At 29.1% G+C, this 15567-nt stretch overlaps 2 protein-coding genes across 3 annotated transcripts; both read right to left on the reverse strand.

Moving 5' to 3' along the window:
• Positions 1-5103: 5103 nt before the first annotated feature.
• LOC149062080 (uncharacterized) lies at positions 5104-11579 on the reverse strand. The gene is made up of 4 exons (XM_089215199.1): positions 11519-11579; positions 10225-11384; positions 6372-10149; positions 5104-6311 (listed from the first exon to the last, which is right to left on the reverse strand). The coding sequence occupies exons 1-4, from the start codon at positions 11577-11579 to the stop codon at positions 5104-5106; spliced, it is 6207 nt and encodes a 2068-aa protein (XP_089071325.1).
• Positions 11580-13999: 2420 nt separating this feature from the next.
• On the reverse strand, positions 14000-15486 carry LOC149062081 (uncharacterized). 2 transcript variants are annotated; one of them, XM_089215977.1, is made up of 5 exons: positions 15295-15486; positions 14979-15228; positions 14850-14909; positions 14711-14785; positions 14000-14341 (listed from the first exon to the last, which is right to left on the reverse strand). In XM_089215977.1, the coding sequence occupies exons 1-5, from the start codon at positions 15484-15486 to the stop codon at positions 14148-14150; spliced, it is 771 nt and encodes a 256-aa protein (XP_089072103.1). In that variant the 3' UTR covers positions 14000-14147. The 2 variants fall into 2 exon arrangements, with proteins under 2 accessions (XP_089072103.1, XP_089072102.1); XM_089215976.1 differs by having other exon boundaries at positions 14850-15228.
• Positions 15487-15567: the final 81 nt, after the last annotated feature.

Below are 15567 nucleotides of genomic sequence, written 5' to 3' on the forward strand. Positions count from 1 at the left end.
TCCTAAAATATTTGTTTCAAAATAGAATATATGACAATATTTAAATATAATATATCCTAGATTGACAAATCATCTCCGTTCAAAATCGTTTTTCGTATACAATGATACCTATCATTGCATTCAACTTTAACCTACCCTAGTCAGAGGTCCATCTCACCCCCTAATATACAGCAGAGCGACATCCACTTACCCGCTTTTTTCTAGTTACTAAAATATATTAATTTATAAATTTTTGGAGATGAGTGTTCAGTTTATGTGAATAATTTGGCCATTGGCTGAACGAAGGGGGTGCAGAAGTCCCCTGTCCAAGTTTAAAATGTGCACTCCCAAAAAGGGGGAAAGTGACTGGCCATCGTCATATGAAAGTATACCAAAAATGATGAAAAAATACCCTTTAAATAGTTGGTCTAACTTTTTTATTTTTAAATTATAGGCAATTAACTTTTTTTATCAAAACTAACCTATCGCTCATTTGTTTATATATCTTAAAAACTTTTCAACATTTTGACTTAATTTTGTTATTACAATAATGTTTTCTTTTTATCCTGTTAGAAAAATGTCTACCAGAAGTAGTGCTTCGATTTCCACATATTATATAGGTAGTATCTTTTTTTTAGCAAATTGGATCCAGGTGGTACTTAAAGAAAGTAATTTTTTGATTCTCTCTTATTTAACGCCACAGTAAAAAACCACTGAAAAATTACGAAAGAACTGGATTTCAATTTTGCTTTGCAAAAAACGCTTTATTTATCACCATAGAAACGAATAATATTTAAATATCAAATAAAATAAAATATTCTTTCGTCCGCTCAGAATCGTTTTTTTATCGGATGTAATCATTGCATTCAAATCGAATACTGTAAGACTACACTATCTTGTCCGAGGACCAAAGGGACGATGGACAAACTTTCTACACCGCAATGCTGACCTACTCTTTTTAATTTTAAATCTATTTCAGTGTTATATAAACTACAATACTACATAGTACATACACGCAATTAAACAAGCAATGTGAAAATGATTATTAATAAATGGAAAAAAGTTATCATTTACTAATTAACTCGTAGTAAATATTAAATTATTTGGAGTATCTACCTAATCCTTTTAAAAATTCAAATGTTTGATAAAAAAAATGTTTACTTTTTCAAATTAATAAATCGGCAGGACCTAGGATCGACTGGAAGTTTTTTGAGGACATGGTGAAATGTGCGGATATATTTTATTATAATGGTTAATATATATTCGTAGAGATCATGAAATTTTTATTTGAATTAAATTAAAAATAATTATATCTACCAATTTTATTCATCTAATAAAAACATTGTCTACAATATTAACTGTAGACATAGCTACACAGTTTAACACATCCATGTAGTCTTGTGTAAAATACTTTTGAAAAGTGTTTGGAATAAATACTCGAATACTTATGAAAGATATATTTTATATTTTGATTTGTGTCACTCTATTCTTTCAAGGGCTACAACAAAGATTGTTACCAATTCATAAATATTAAATATTGAGCGATATATAACAAATAGTTTGAAAAGTGAACAAATTTCAAATAAATATAATTTTCATTCAAGCAAAATCATGTTAAAATATTTAGTTCTCATTTTGATCATTTAATTTTGTTAACCTATAAATTGTATTAGGTACCACTATAAAAACAAAGTATGTATGTTATTGTATATATTTTACATTGGCAGTTATTTTTTTTTATAAATGTAATATGAAAACTAATGGGATGAATGGTGTGGTGGTGTGGGGGCTTTGCCTCTATGGGTCAGTGAGCTTTTCACTATTTGTGCACCCCAAAAAATATTGGTCTAGTTGCGCCCATGAATTTGGCATTAGAAGTTCTTTTCATCACACATTATGGTAAAAATTAATTTAACATGATAAATGTTTATTCTAAAATGTTGTTGTGTGTTGAGGTATATGTTTCATTACTCATAAACTTAATGTTAATTTTAATCGAACTTAATTTTCAATAGCTTATGATTACATTCTATAATTCTCAAGCACTGTACTAAGGGGTGGCGAGGGAAGGCTTTAGTCCTCTCTAAAAATGGTCCAACCCAAATAAACCAAATATAAAAAATATAACATAGCCCCACATGTTATTTTTATAATAGATAAATTATTATTTTTAAATACTTATAAAATATATTTTTTAATTTTTAAAAATTAACAAGTATTTTATTTATTTATTAGTTAGTTTATTAAGTAATTACTAAAAACAATAATTTAATTTATATTGATCAAACAAAAGTAAAAAGTACCTAGTTCAATAATTCAATCATAAAGGATCATCATGTTATAAAACTAAAATTAAATATACTTTAATTTGTACATCATTTTTAAAGTAGTTATTTGAAGTCTGTATTTAAATATTTCCTTATTTACATAAAACAAAACAGCCTTTTAGCCATATAGGTAACATTATTAAAACATTGTACCTACAATGCATATATTATCTATTGAGAACTTAGAATTAAAAAAATTTGGTATAGAGTGTTATAAAATTTAAATGTGTGGTATATGTTAAAATAAATTAAATTATATAATTAAGTAATCTCTTTTGTTTTTGAAAAAAATAATGCATAAAATGTATCTGCTCAGCTCAGAATCCCTTGAAAAAAAAGTTTAGTGCCAATGTGTCATTATACTATTATAGTTAAGTACAGTATAGTGTAGGAATATTGCAAGAATTTGGATTTGTTTTTTAAATTAATGTATTATTTTGATTATTCTGTTTATTAAACACAAAAGAAATTCACTATATCAATTAATTATTTTATTATCATTGTAGCAAAAGAAAGGTAATGTGTTTAGTGCTGTACTGCTGTATATTAAGTATGTTTTCTAGCAAACTGTATAATATAATAAATAAATAAATATATTTATTGTAGAAACAGTAAAAAATATAAAGGAGAGAATACATTTGATATTTCCAATTTGTTCAGCACTTGGACCATTAGAACTCGATATTTTTCAGATATTAAATCCCTTAAAGTACCATCTGCTAAAGAAAGTGATGTAGCACGTGATAATAATCAATGTATACAAACAAATCTAACAAATTTTATATACTTATACAATTAAAGCAATTATAATATTTAATATGCCTTATTATACCATTTATTTTGTAATTTGTAGTTAGTATATTGATAACCATTAGTTATAATTGATAAGCGGTAGTTAGGTTTTTAGATATTTTAAAGGCGAATAAAAAGGATTTTAGTATTTTTATGTTGGCAAAGTTGGTCGGGTAAAAAAAAGCAATATCTTATGCGGGAATTTTATTTTTCCAATGTTGGCTAAACTGATCTCCCGAATTTTGATTTTGATGATATCTGCTGTTATCAAAATCGGGAAATCTGTACCAGCCCCGATTGTAGACACGATTTAAGAATTAGGTATATCTTAAATCGTAATAGTAGATATCTTGATATATATTTTATGTTTTGTTTACATTCCGTATGTTGACGTTGGTACTTGGTTGATTACGGTTTTCAAAATTGTATTTCTATTATGAATTAACCATGACTAATGTATTAACTATTAATTGTAATCGTTTTAAATTAATATAATTCTACGTCGTGTTGATTCCTTGTGTAATAATTACATATTAACATCAAGACGAGCCATTTCCTAAAGATTTCATTATGTAAGTTTAATAAGTACCTATCACATTAAATTACTTAATATTTACTAATAATTATGTATTTTGTTTATTGTTTAGATATTACTAATGGCTGAATTGTATCATCAAATGTGCATATTATAGTGTAACCAAGCTCTGCTGATGTTATACTCTGTAGTACAAATTGTTATTTGCCTCTCAACTGGTAGACTTTAGTATAGAGGTATTCCAAATAAATTTGATCAGATTACAATGGACTATTATTAATAATTCAAATTAAATCATTAAATAAAGGATTTTTTTTTTATATTTTATCATATTTCATAAAATTAACAGTGGATTAATACATTTGTTTAATTCTAAGTTCAATAGATACAGCATTGTGTAAGAATTTTCTATTACACAGCACATTGAGTAATGACAAATTGTTTATAAAATTCCTAGTTCATAGTACATCAACGATATCTATTAATAAAAATGTTTGCACTGTTAAACCGAATGAAGGCCATTGAAAGATTCATATATTTTCAACCCTTAAATTGATAAAATATTTTGAATCTGTAAAACATAATAAATTTAATGTAATAAATTAGAATAGACACATACAATAAGTGGCTTTTTAAATATTTACTTTTTACCTTTAATGTATTATATGTATTACAATATATTCAATAAATATTTAGTATTCGAGTTGTATCATAGATAAATGTACAATGTAAAATATGAAGTATTATAAATAAATAAATTTAAATAAAATTTGATTATTTATTTTTAGTAACTGTATATTATAATTTTATACTTGACACAAAATTACAGAATAACATGTCCCAAACAATTTAAATTATGTATGGAAAATAACATTTTATTATACAGGCTAAAGTCATCTATATACTTAACACTGGAAGATAGACTTTGCTGTAGAACTGATATTATATAAGTTATTAAAATATGTTATGATCCTAGGCGATAAATAATAAATGTTGAAAATCTAAAAGACCGCACAATTAATATTGTTGTTTGTATTTGGAGGATTGAATTTGTATTAAACATACATACATAATATAAGGTATTAAGGTCAGAAGAGAGGATATATAATTCAATGTTATTTAAATAAAAATAAAATCTAGGTTTCTGCTTATGTTAAAAAATAACAATTATTATAAAGTTAGCACCCTCACACTTTTTATCCAGGCTTGGGACTGGCAACTCATACATAATATTATGTAAGTGAATAGTTGGCGGTTTACACGTTCCTTTTTGAATCCAATAACAGTCAGATTGTATACAGGTTAAGTTTATAATTTAATTTTAGCTGTGTTATGTTTTGTTTTTTCCAATTGGAAAATATTTTTACATTCTTTTTAGAATGATAACATATACATCTTTGCTGTTGTTTGGCCATTTTTTTTCTGCAAGTATTGTGTCATTGGCATAAACCCAATTGGAAGTTCCTTGTCTCAGGTATGCAATGTAATGGCCAGAACTCGTGTTTTCTCCCATATGTAATATAGCAGCTTGAGTTTTGTATTGTGCATTTGTGCTCCAGCAATTTCCAAAATAGAGGTGGGTACACCACTAAGTTTTAGATCTGTTATCTTGTTGGGAACAAATTGACCATTTACAAATGTTGGAATAAATAGTTTTAGTTGAATTACTATATACTCATTTGCCACTTCAGAACCTCCGATGTTATTACAATTATTGCATTTGTAGTCATCTAATGTATTCCAAACATTTTGATTTGTTGAAAATAATGTTTGCAAAGTTTGTGATCTGTGCTGTGGAATCTCAAAATGTAGAATCAAACTTGTAGGTGCATTGTTGGCCGTTGTATGATTACAAGTATTGCAACGAATGGTACACAATTCTTGAAATCCAAATAAAGATTCAAATGTAGGTCTACTACGGTCCATAAGTGCTTCTAAAAATTCTATACAATCTTGTTGCTGTTTCAGAGTATATAATATTGTCTCGTTGTCCAAATATTCTCTGATTGTTCGAGTATCACATGACCCATTGTTACTTGTATATTCGTGTAGGCTTTGTTGAAGTGTTGGTCCTAGTCGATTATTGCGAATTTCATTTACAACAGATTGACAATTAAAAAGAACCTGTATGACAGAATTAGCATAACATGATACACCATCAGTGTTAGTAAAGCCACAAAATATACCACTTGATGTTATGTCAACTTTATTCTTAATACTGGATATTTTTATGTTTTTTGGATTTTTTGACACAGTTGCATTGTCACTTATTGTTTCTAATAATGAATCTGACGATATGTTGAAATTTTCTGGAACTTTGAGAGTATTACTATTGACCCGAATAAATTGAATCTCATTAATTATATTATAATCAACTATTTTGGTTGATTTAGTTTTAGTTTCCGGAACCAAAATAGTGTCACTATCAACCTGAATGAACTCAATATCATCCAAGTTATTATTATTCAGGACCTTAGTTGATTTAATCGATTTTTTAGATTTTTCCACAGGAAATCCATCGATTGCAGGAACGTTTGGTTTAATAAAATTGTTTTCGACTTCTTCTTGTACAATTTGGTCATCAATAGTCTCAGAATATTTTTCTATTTCGTTGAAAGTATCTATGTCCATAACCAGAATAGGTCTGTGATCACTTATGAGGGACTCGTACACCAAAGCTGCAATGTCAACATTTGTAATGACATTGTCAATGGTTGTTCAGTGATCTGTAGTAATACCGTTGACCAATATTTTGTAATTGAAATGTTTTAATATTTGAACTAGTTGTTTTGGCGGTTTGTTGAAGTTTATATTGAAATCACCAATAAAGATAACGTTGTGTTTGACAGAAGCTACCGTTTCAATGAAATCACAAAGCTTCTGTACAGGAAAATTTGGCGATGAATATATCCCAATATAGGTAATATTTTCAATGATAACTTCAATTGCTTCTAAGTGTGTAGTTTTCTTTTTATCTTGAAGCAATGTTGTACTGCAGGTTATTCCTTTATGATTAATGGATTCTCCAACAAAACAAATTGAACCACTTTTACCATTTGCATGTATACTGTCTATTCTACAGCATTCAGTATGGTACTTAATGCTATATGTGTCAGTTGATTTTGAACCAGTTTCTTGGAAGAACATTATTTTAGATTGTAAAAGAACGATATCCGCATTAATGTGAGCTTCATATTTTTTTAAAAACCTTATATTGTGTGACATGCAGGAGAGTGGCATGTTTTGTGTCATAATTCTAGAAAAACGTGGAATAAGAGCACAACTTGGTGTCCTGAGTCTGCACATTTCATGTTCAACTTTTGCAGAAGGCTTTGGTGGCTTTGCAGGAAAGTAGTCTATACGCAAACCTTGAGCCGAAGTTGCTCGACTACATCCTACATATAACATATTGCACTTCAAGAATTTTTGGGGTATATGAAATGCTACAGATTGATATGTGGCACCTTGACTTTTGTGTACCGTCAATGCCAAAGCTTCCACTAAGGGAAATTGCATTCTAGTTACTTTATGGAGCTCTGCATTACCGAGTTGAAATTCTAATTTTATGATTTCAATTGGAGTCCACTTGCACATATCATCTGTGTGTTCGCCTTCGGGTTTTAGTTTGTTTTTTATGTTCTGCCTGGTTAGTGACCCCACATCTGGCTCGTCAAACTTGATCCACACTCTTTTTGCAACTTCTTTACCTCCTGCAGTCTGTCCTTTGTTTATTTGCATGAGTTCTCCGATTGCACCGTTCACTATGCCGTCTTCGGTTGAAATGTTTGCTATCACCATGTATTTAGCTGTTTCTTTTAAAACTAATCTTAAAGCTAAACCCATAGTCTTTTGTCGTGGCAGTTTCTTGGCAGATTCAATATCCGATCGTTTCGCAGATGTATCAATGGCTTCGGATATGAAACTAACTTGATTCATAGAGTTAAGCACTCTCCTGTTCATTTCATCGACTTCGTTATTAGTAGCCCAAAGATGCATTACTTGTGGTTGAAAAGTAATGTCTAGGTGGGTTATAAGATTTTGGAAATATTTTACATCAGCTTCCTCCAACTGTCCTCTGGCCAACTTTGTTAACATTATTGCAAATTGTTTGCCATCTTTTTGGCGCATTATTTCAGTCAACTCATAAAACTTGAATGTTTCCCAAATAGATTTAATTGATAACATTTCTACAGCACTTGGAAATTTAGACAATATTTCTTCAAAACTATCGTACAATGGTGTTGCTAATACTGGTGCTAATTGAAAGAAATCGCCAAACACTATTACATTTATATCACCAAATGGTTTATTTATTCTTAATATAGACCTCAATCGTTGATCAATGTATCCCAGTGTTTTTATGCCAACCATGGAAATTTCATCAATTATCAAAAGTTTTACATTGGCAAACTGACAACGTAGTGTATTTGAAATATCTGAACTTAACTTTGGTAACAATCCGGCAAATTGATTCAATGGTAGTTTGAACGCGGAGTGAAGTGTTAATCCTTTTATTCCATATGCAGCTTTACCTGTTGGTGCTGTCAGCAATACGGGAGGAAGTGACAGATCATCTATATCTGGTCTAAGATTTGCTATCCGAATTACAGATTGTGCTAATGCTCGTATAAGCATTGACTTTCCAGCTCCCGCTGGTCCAGTGACAAATACCTTCATCGCAGGATGACCTTTTCCCCATAATTGACTTCCTATGACATTAGTTGTATGATATAAGAGTTGGCGTTGACCGTCGTTTAGACATCCAATTAAGTCTTTAAATTTTTCATTGTCTATGAGGTGCACTATTATCTTACCACCATCTTTAGGTGAATCTACATCTGATGTATTTGTATTTTCAACATAATCTCCAACATCGTTTATTAGTACATCGTCTGGTACCCAATCTTCATCGTCTGGTACCCAATCTTCATCGTCTACAAGCTGATTGTTATTTCCGCCTTGTTCCCCTTCTATTTGGATTTCATTATTGTCTAATTGGGTTTCTTCTACTTTATTAAACTGTTGGTACAACTTTTTTATTTGATCAATGTTTGTTTCATACACTTGTTTACAGTTAATATCTAACAAATCGGTTTTTTCATTGCGCCATGGTAAAAATAACATAATATTTTCTCTGTAAAAGTCTTGTTCGTTTTTATCCACATTAAACCTAACATACGGTATGATTTTTCTGATTTTACGTTTATGTATATACTTGTTTGGTTTTCCGATTAGAGTGGAGTCAATCGGATAAGTGGCATCAGGTTCATTATCAGTGTTAGAATCAGAACTGTTGTTAGCCGGTTTTTTTTTACCACGAACTTCATAATTGGAGCCAAATTCTGCTAAAGTTACATCTTCAAGACTGTGAGGTCTACATGAATAGTACTCATTGAGACCGTAAAAAAAAATGTCATCAGATTTTGGATCCATTTCTCCTCTAACAGCCATTGGTTTCAACATTCGAGTTCTTTTATCAGGATGGCTAGTGTTTATAAATATATACCCAGTTGAAGTATTGCATTGCTTCATACCTAAGCAAGTGTACACTGCTTCCTGTGCAGAAATTTCCTGACTCCCTGAAAAAGTTGACGTTATCTTTTTCAGTTGTTCTTTAACCGATAAATCAGTAGAATACTTAAGATTTTCGACAATGTCTCTCATTAGTTTTGATATTCCACGTTGGCTTTTTCCAATATACTCGATTACATATCTAACACAAGAATAAACGTCCAATATGAATTGTATATCCATGTTAGATTGCCATAACGGAAATAATTCTTCATTGAATCCAGAAATCATTCGTTGTTTTATTGTACGTTTTAGAAAAACTGTTGGCCGTCTGATAACAGTTCGAATAATGGATTTATATTCATTAACATCTTCAATTGACAATTTTTGTAAAATGTCTTCTAATGATGGATCTGAAGATGAATCACTGTCCTTGAAGTCCCTGAGGTATTGCAGAAGTTTTTCATATTGTAGTGTACGAATTTTTCTTGTGATCGGATTACTTATGTCTTCTGTTTGTGGAGTCAATATACAGGTTTCATTCATTGGCGGATATGGTATGTTGAAGCGACACTTTTTCATTTGTTTGTCTTTGTCAGTTCTGTAACATGTGTGTGTATGGCTATGAGTATTTTTATGCAAATACTCATGGGCCGGACTGCCATCGTCTACCATACACGTAATGTATTTGTTGATAAGTGTTACACATGCACCAAAAGTTTCTGGTTTGGCTGGGTCGAAAACAGGTGCATTGTCTAACCACAATAACATGTGTACATGTGGACTGCCCCTATGTTGATATTCGACACGATAAAAGAAATGTTTCACACTGTGTTCTTTGAAAATAACATTTTTGGACTTGATCAATTTAAAAAGTGCTCTAAACCTATGATCAAAATAAGTAGCACAAACAACTGGGTCTTGTCGAATTAAATCTGATTTTTGTGCATAAGTTAGGACAGTATCATCAGACAACGTTTTGGAGTACCGCAGTTTATACAAAATCTTTAACAAATCAGTCCAAGTTGATTCACTAAGGCTAAATGTTAAGAATAATGTCGGTTAACCTTCTTGACGCACCATGGCAAAAACGTTTTTTCTCATCGCTGCAAGATATGAAGGTGAATTTTGTACGTTGTGTAACATTCGGTATCCTTGATCGTTATCTATCATTTTGTTTAGAACAGCTGGATTTGTTACGTCATTCGCAGTTGTGTTTCCTTTTTTATTTTTTCGTAAAATAATTTGCACATTGCTTGCAATTAGTTTTTGAACTAATACTTTGCATTTAAAAAACAAGTTAGATGAATCCGATGCAAACCTTCGATCTACATTCAGCAGCTCAGACCTTACTACTTTTGAGTAATTTTTTAAAGGTGATTTATTTGTACGTGGATGCCCACCAAATAAATCAGGAAAAACTTTTTCCTCTGCATGGTCATCAATAAGAATAGATAACGGTTTCATGCCTTCGCCTGGTGCAAAAAAAACAAAATCACAGTTTTCAATCATTGTGTCCATTGATCCCGGATTGATTGGTTCAATATTTGTGTCTTCATCATCTGTTCCTTCACTTTCGTGATCTGAGCCGTTTTCCAAACTTTTTGTTGTCTCTGACACATGTGCCAGCCAATCTTTGTCTATTTCAGCATCTTTATATAGAGGTTTTTTAATCAAATCATTTAATGCTGATACTACTAATGATGGTCTGACATTTTGATAAAGATAATGTTGTTTAAAACACGATTTTCTTTTTAATTTTACCTTCATCATCTTAACTGCAGCTAAATTTTCGGCACGCCTTGGCAAAATAGATGTAGTCTTAGTCAGATCTATTGGAACATTGATAACGTTACCTTTGATTTTTAGCTGTCCATCACTGCGAAGACATTTGAATATTTTCATAAACGGTAATCTAAGGGAAACCATTTGCTTTTCTATTTGATTTAATTGCGTAACTGAAGACGGAACACTGTTTAACTCATAACCATTTCTTATGTACAACGGAGGAACATTGAATTTTTTTATATGCGGATGACAACTTGTACATATCGTCACAGTACTCTTGGAATCACTTGGAATTGACATCCCCAATCGATTGAAGATATCAGAGTTGCATTTATTGACACTGGATGGGAAACGTAATCTATGACACGAATAACATTTTTCTGATAAACCTTGAGACCTTTTCAAAATATATTCAGATATCAAGACATCTTCCTTCTGCCTGGGGGCCAATTCTTGAAATCGTGATAAACTTTATCGCATGCGATAAAAATTTTATCGCATGAAAATAAATATTCGGTATTCTTGAATAGTGATAAGATTTTATTGATTAAAATGTATTCGATTATTTTATCTACTGTGATTAAACCAGTGACAAAAATTATCGAACAGTGAACACCACTGTCACCACTATCGACATTCGGCACCATCTTTCTGACCTTCGTTGAATTTTACAATAAAATAATTTATTTTTATAATTTATTAATTTTTAGATAATTCTGATGATTAATTATTCTTAATTATTATAGTTTTAACGCTTCTAACATTCAGTTTTTATTTGTGTGAAGTGTCTAAAATGGCAATGCACATAGGAATTGATGAACTATTCATCATACAAAATCTCTTTTTACAAGAGAACGCTGCTCAAAATAATAGACTACAGAGTAAAAGAGATACAGTCTTAGACCCTTTTCAATTTTCAGATCGGCTTTTTCTAAAAAATTTTAGATTGACTAAACATGTCGCAATTTATTTGATTGATATGTTGTCACCACACATTAAAGTAGGAAATCGTTCGTCGTCACTTGATGTAAAAACCAAAGTAATTAAAACTATATAATAATATACGTTTATAATTAGAAAATATATCTTAGTTAAATTATATTTTGGCAATTGTAAAATTTTTAGCCTATTTTTTATATTTTAGAATATATTTATTTAGAAGAAATCTAAACAATTCACTAAAAAATGGTGCATAATAGTTATTTATTGTTTAATATATACATATTTCTTATTATAACATTTGTAACTTGTGTACGAATTTGAATTATTTTAAATAAAAAACTCATATTATTGGTATATCAAGTTTAAGGAACATATAAGGGTTTATATAATATTTTATGATTTTTTTAGATCATATTGGCATCATAATTTAAGATTTTAAGTACCTAAAATCTACTCATAATTTATAATTAATCTTATTCTATTGAAACATATTATGTTATGTAATTTTTAATTTATAGGTATTAATAGCGTTAAACTTTTTTGCAACGGGTTCTTATCAGTCACCAGTGGGTAACAGTCGTTTCACTGCTGTTTCCCAACCTACCGTTTCTCGTTGCATTGAAGAAGTTGTTCATGCATTAAATTGTGCCGAAATATATAATAGATGGGTTAAATTTCCATCTAATATAAATGAGTTGACCAAAGTTCGCAATGAGTAATAAAAATAATTAATTCTTATTCGTTCTACTTCTTATAGGTACTTTATTGACAATATCAAGGTTGAGAATATAACACAATTTTAAATTAAATTTCCTTATCTATAAAAATATAAAAATTCTTCTTTAAATTATTTCTAAAGAATGAAAAATAATACTTCTCAAATAAAACAAATTAAAAATATATTTATTTTTTAATTCAATTTTAACTCATCTTTACTCAACCATGATAAATATATTAAATAGCACCTAGGTACATGATATTTAGGGATATTTATACTCTCTATATATTATTTTATAGTTTTTACAGGAAAACTGGATTCCCTGGAGTCATAGGGTGCATTGATTGTACACATGTGGCCATTGTACCCCCCTCTAAAAATTTAAACTTAGAAGAAAATCAATATCCCGAGCATATATATGTTAATCGTAAAGGATACCATTCCATGAATGTTCAACTTGTAAATAATCTAGTTACAATTTAAAGTTCATTAATTACAATATTGTATAAATAAAATTGTCATTTTATTTTATTATATGTAATTAAGATTTGCGATTCAAATTTAAAAATATTGAATATAAATGCTTTGTTTCCTGGAAGCACTCATGACACACATGTTTGGAATAATAGTAATGTTTTACCAATTCTTAAACAATTACATGCACACAATTTCAATGATTTTTATTTGTTGGGTAAGTTTAGGTTCATAGAGCATAAATTATTACCTTTATCAATTGATCTTAAGAAATTTGTATCACAGATTATTTACATTAATTTAGGAGATTCGGGATACCCTTTAAGGCAGTGGTTACTTACTCCAATATCTAATCCAAGTACAGAGATTGAAGTACACTATAATAAAATACAAATGTCTGCTAGAAGTATAATTGAGCGTTGTAATGGTGTTTTAAAATCCCGTTTTAGGTTAGTTATTAAGTTATTAGCCTGTGAATATCATATTTTAATAGATATCTTGTACTATAGCCGCATTATATATTTTTTTAGATGCTTGATAAAAGACAGAACATTACACTATAAACCAGAAAAAGCAACAGCTATAATAAATTCTTGTGTCGTTCTGCATAATATGTGTATAACATTTAATGTCCCCGAGTACTTGGAAAACACAGATGATTTTGATTTTGGCATGTATCATGACCAAAATAATATAGAAGCTAATGTGTTAAATGATCGCAACAGGGAGTTAATATTAGGAAGACGTCAAAGGGAGAGAATATGTAGGCTTTTGCAAAATAGAAATATCAGAGAATAACCAAAACACTTCAAAATGTATAGTAATATTATTATTTAAACAATATAATTTCATATTCCTTTTAATACTTTATAATATATTATTATATTATCTACTTATATATTATGAATAAACTTACTCAATAAACATGGACTAGATACATATTGCAAAGTTCAGTAAATTAGTTTTAATATATTTTAACAAATTAAAGTATATGATAAATATTAAAAATAAACACAATTTTTTTTTTAAACTACTTGCTTATATTTTATGAACTGAAATTCAATTGAATTCAGTTTTATTTTTATTCATTACTTTTTACATTAAAGTGTGACATCAATAATGTGTTTATGCTACTTAAAAGAGCATTGTTATTTTCCATAAGCTTTAATTTTTTTGAATAATATTCTGTCTTCATTTCTATTTTTTTAGCAGTGAGATCCGCTATACGGTTTGCCACATCTTGACTTTCTAGTAATCTTTGTGTAGTTGATCTTTCTTTATATTAAAAAAAAATATATTTAATTAGTTATTTAGGTTTATATTATTATTAATGTATTAATAATATTTTTTATACAACAAATAAATAGAGCTTCGTTTAAATTTAAAATGTGAATAATACCATTTTAAATGTCAAATTATTACTAAAAAAAAAATTATTAAGAATTAAATAAATTAAGATTATATATAATCATCATTGAATCAATTACTATTTTTATATTACAAATTATATAATTATTACATAGGTTAGGTTAATAATTAGTTAACTAACTTAATTTGAAATAATATTATGTAAATTTTTTAATAGGCTGAACGCTGAAGTCTATTCTACGATTAATTTTATATTTTTTTTAACTAAAATCATACTTAATTTAGGTGCAGTTTTGGATGTATCTAATTCTTTATCAAATTGTTGCATTCCTGTTTCACAATTTGAAGGTACTGAAAATTAATTTATAGATATATATTTGATTATGTTGACTATTTATATTAAATGTTTACATACATTCCTTTTCTTCATTCTCAATATAGACTGGTAAAGTATCAATATGAATGTTTTCCTTATCTAAATATATACTGAGTAGTAGTATAGGTTTTCTCATTGCCCTTATATAGTAGTATATATTAATTTTACCTATTTCTTCTTGAATCAAACTTGAACTACATTGTGCCTTACTATTTTCAATGGATGAAAAATCAAAATTTACTAGTGATTCTAAAGAAGATGTGTGACCACTGACAGCAACTTGGCTTAATAAAGGTAATATATCCATTTGAGCATCGGATAATGTAATATCACACGGTGGTCCACCTCCTGTCCCACGATTAAATTTTTTTATAGTAGCAGCTTTTGTTTTAGCTGTAGCTCTTGTATCCTGCCATGCCTAAAAAAATTTAGTTACTTATCTATTAAATCAACAAAATTTAACTATTTATAAAAATATGTCTACCTTTTTCCATTTATCAAAACTTTTTTCTGCGCCGGGTAATGCATTTAATTCATCAGCAATTAGTTGCCATCTTTCTTTCAAGATTTTATAAGTGAAATTTGACGATAACTTGCCAGCGACGAGTTGTGGATCATTTGATACAAGTTCAATTAAGCGCTTCATTTGCAATTTTGTAGGTCTCGATTTAGTCATTGTATTTGTGCATATAATATTTGCAGAATTAATATAAATATTAAATAATCATATACAATGGTTAAAGAAAAACATTTAGTG

Source organism: Diuraphis noxia, unplaced genomic scaffold, assembly GCF_037042655.1.
Source record: "Diuraphis noxia isolate RWA-SAM2 unplaced genomic scaffold, SU_Dnox_SAM2 contig0001, whole genome shotgun sequence".
Classification (NCBI taxonomy): Eukaryota; Metazoa; Arthropoda; class Insecta; order Hemiptera; family Aphididae; genus Diuraphis; species Diuraphis noxia.

Coding starts and splice junctions, on each gene's coding strand:
- LOC149062081 (XM_089215976.1), bottom strand. CDS start 15,486: ATGACTAAATCGAGACCTACAAAATTGCAAATGAAGCGCTTAATTGAA. Junction 15,229..15,294: donor GTTTTGATAAATGGAAAAAG/GTAGACATATTT, acceptor AAATTTTTTTAG/GCATGGCAGGATACAAGAGC. Junction 14,342..14,710: donor CAAAACTGCACCTAAATTAA/GTATGATTTTAG, acceptor TTTAATATAAAG/AAAGATCAACTACACAAAGA.
- LOC149062080 (XM_089215199.1), bottom strand. CDS start 11,579: ATGGTGCCGAATGTCGATAGTGGTGACAGTGGTGTTCACTGTTCGATA. Junction 11,385..11,518: donor TTCGATAATTTTTGTCACTG/GTTTAATCACAG, acceptor CACGATTTCAAG/AATTGGCCCCCAGGCAGAAG. Junction 6,312..6,371: donor TTACAAAATATTGGTCAACG/GTATTACTACAG, acceptor TTGACATTGCAG/CTTTGGTGTACGAGTCCCTC.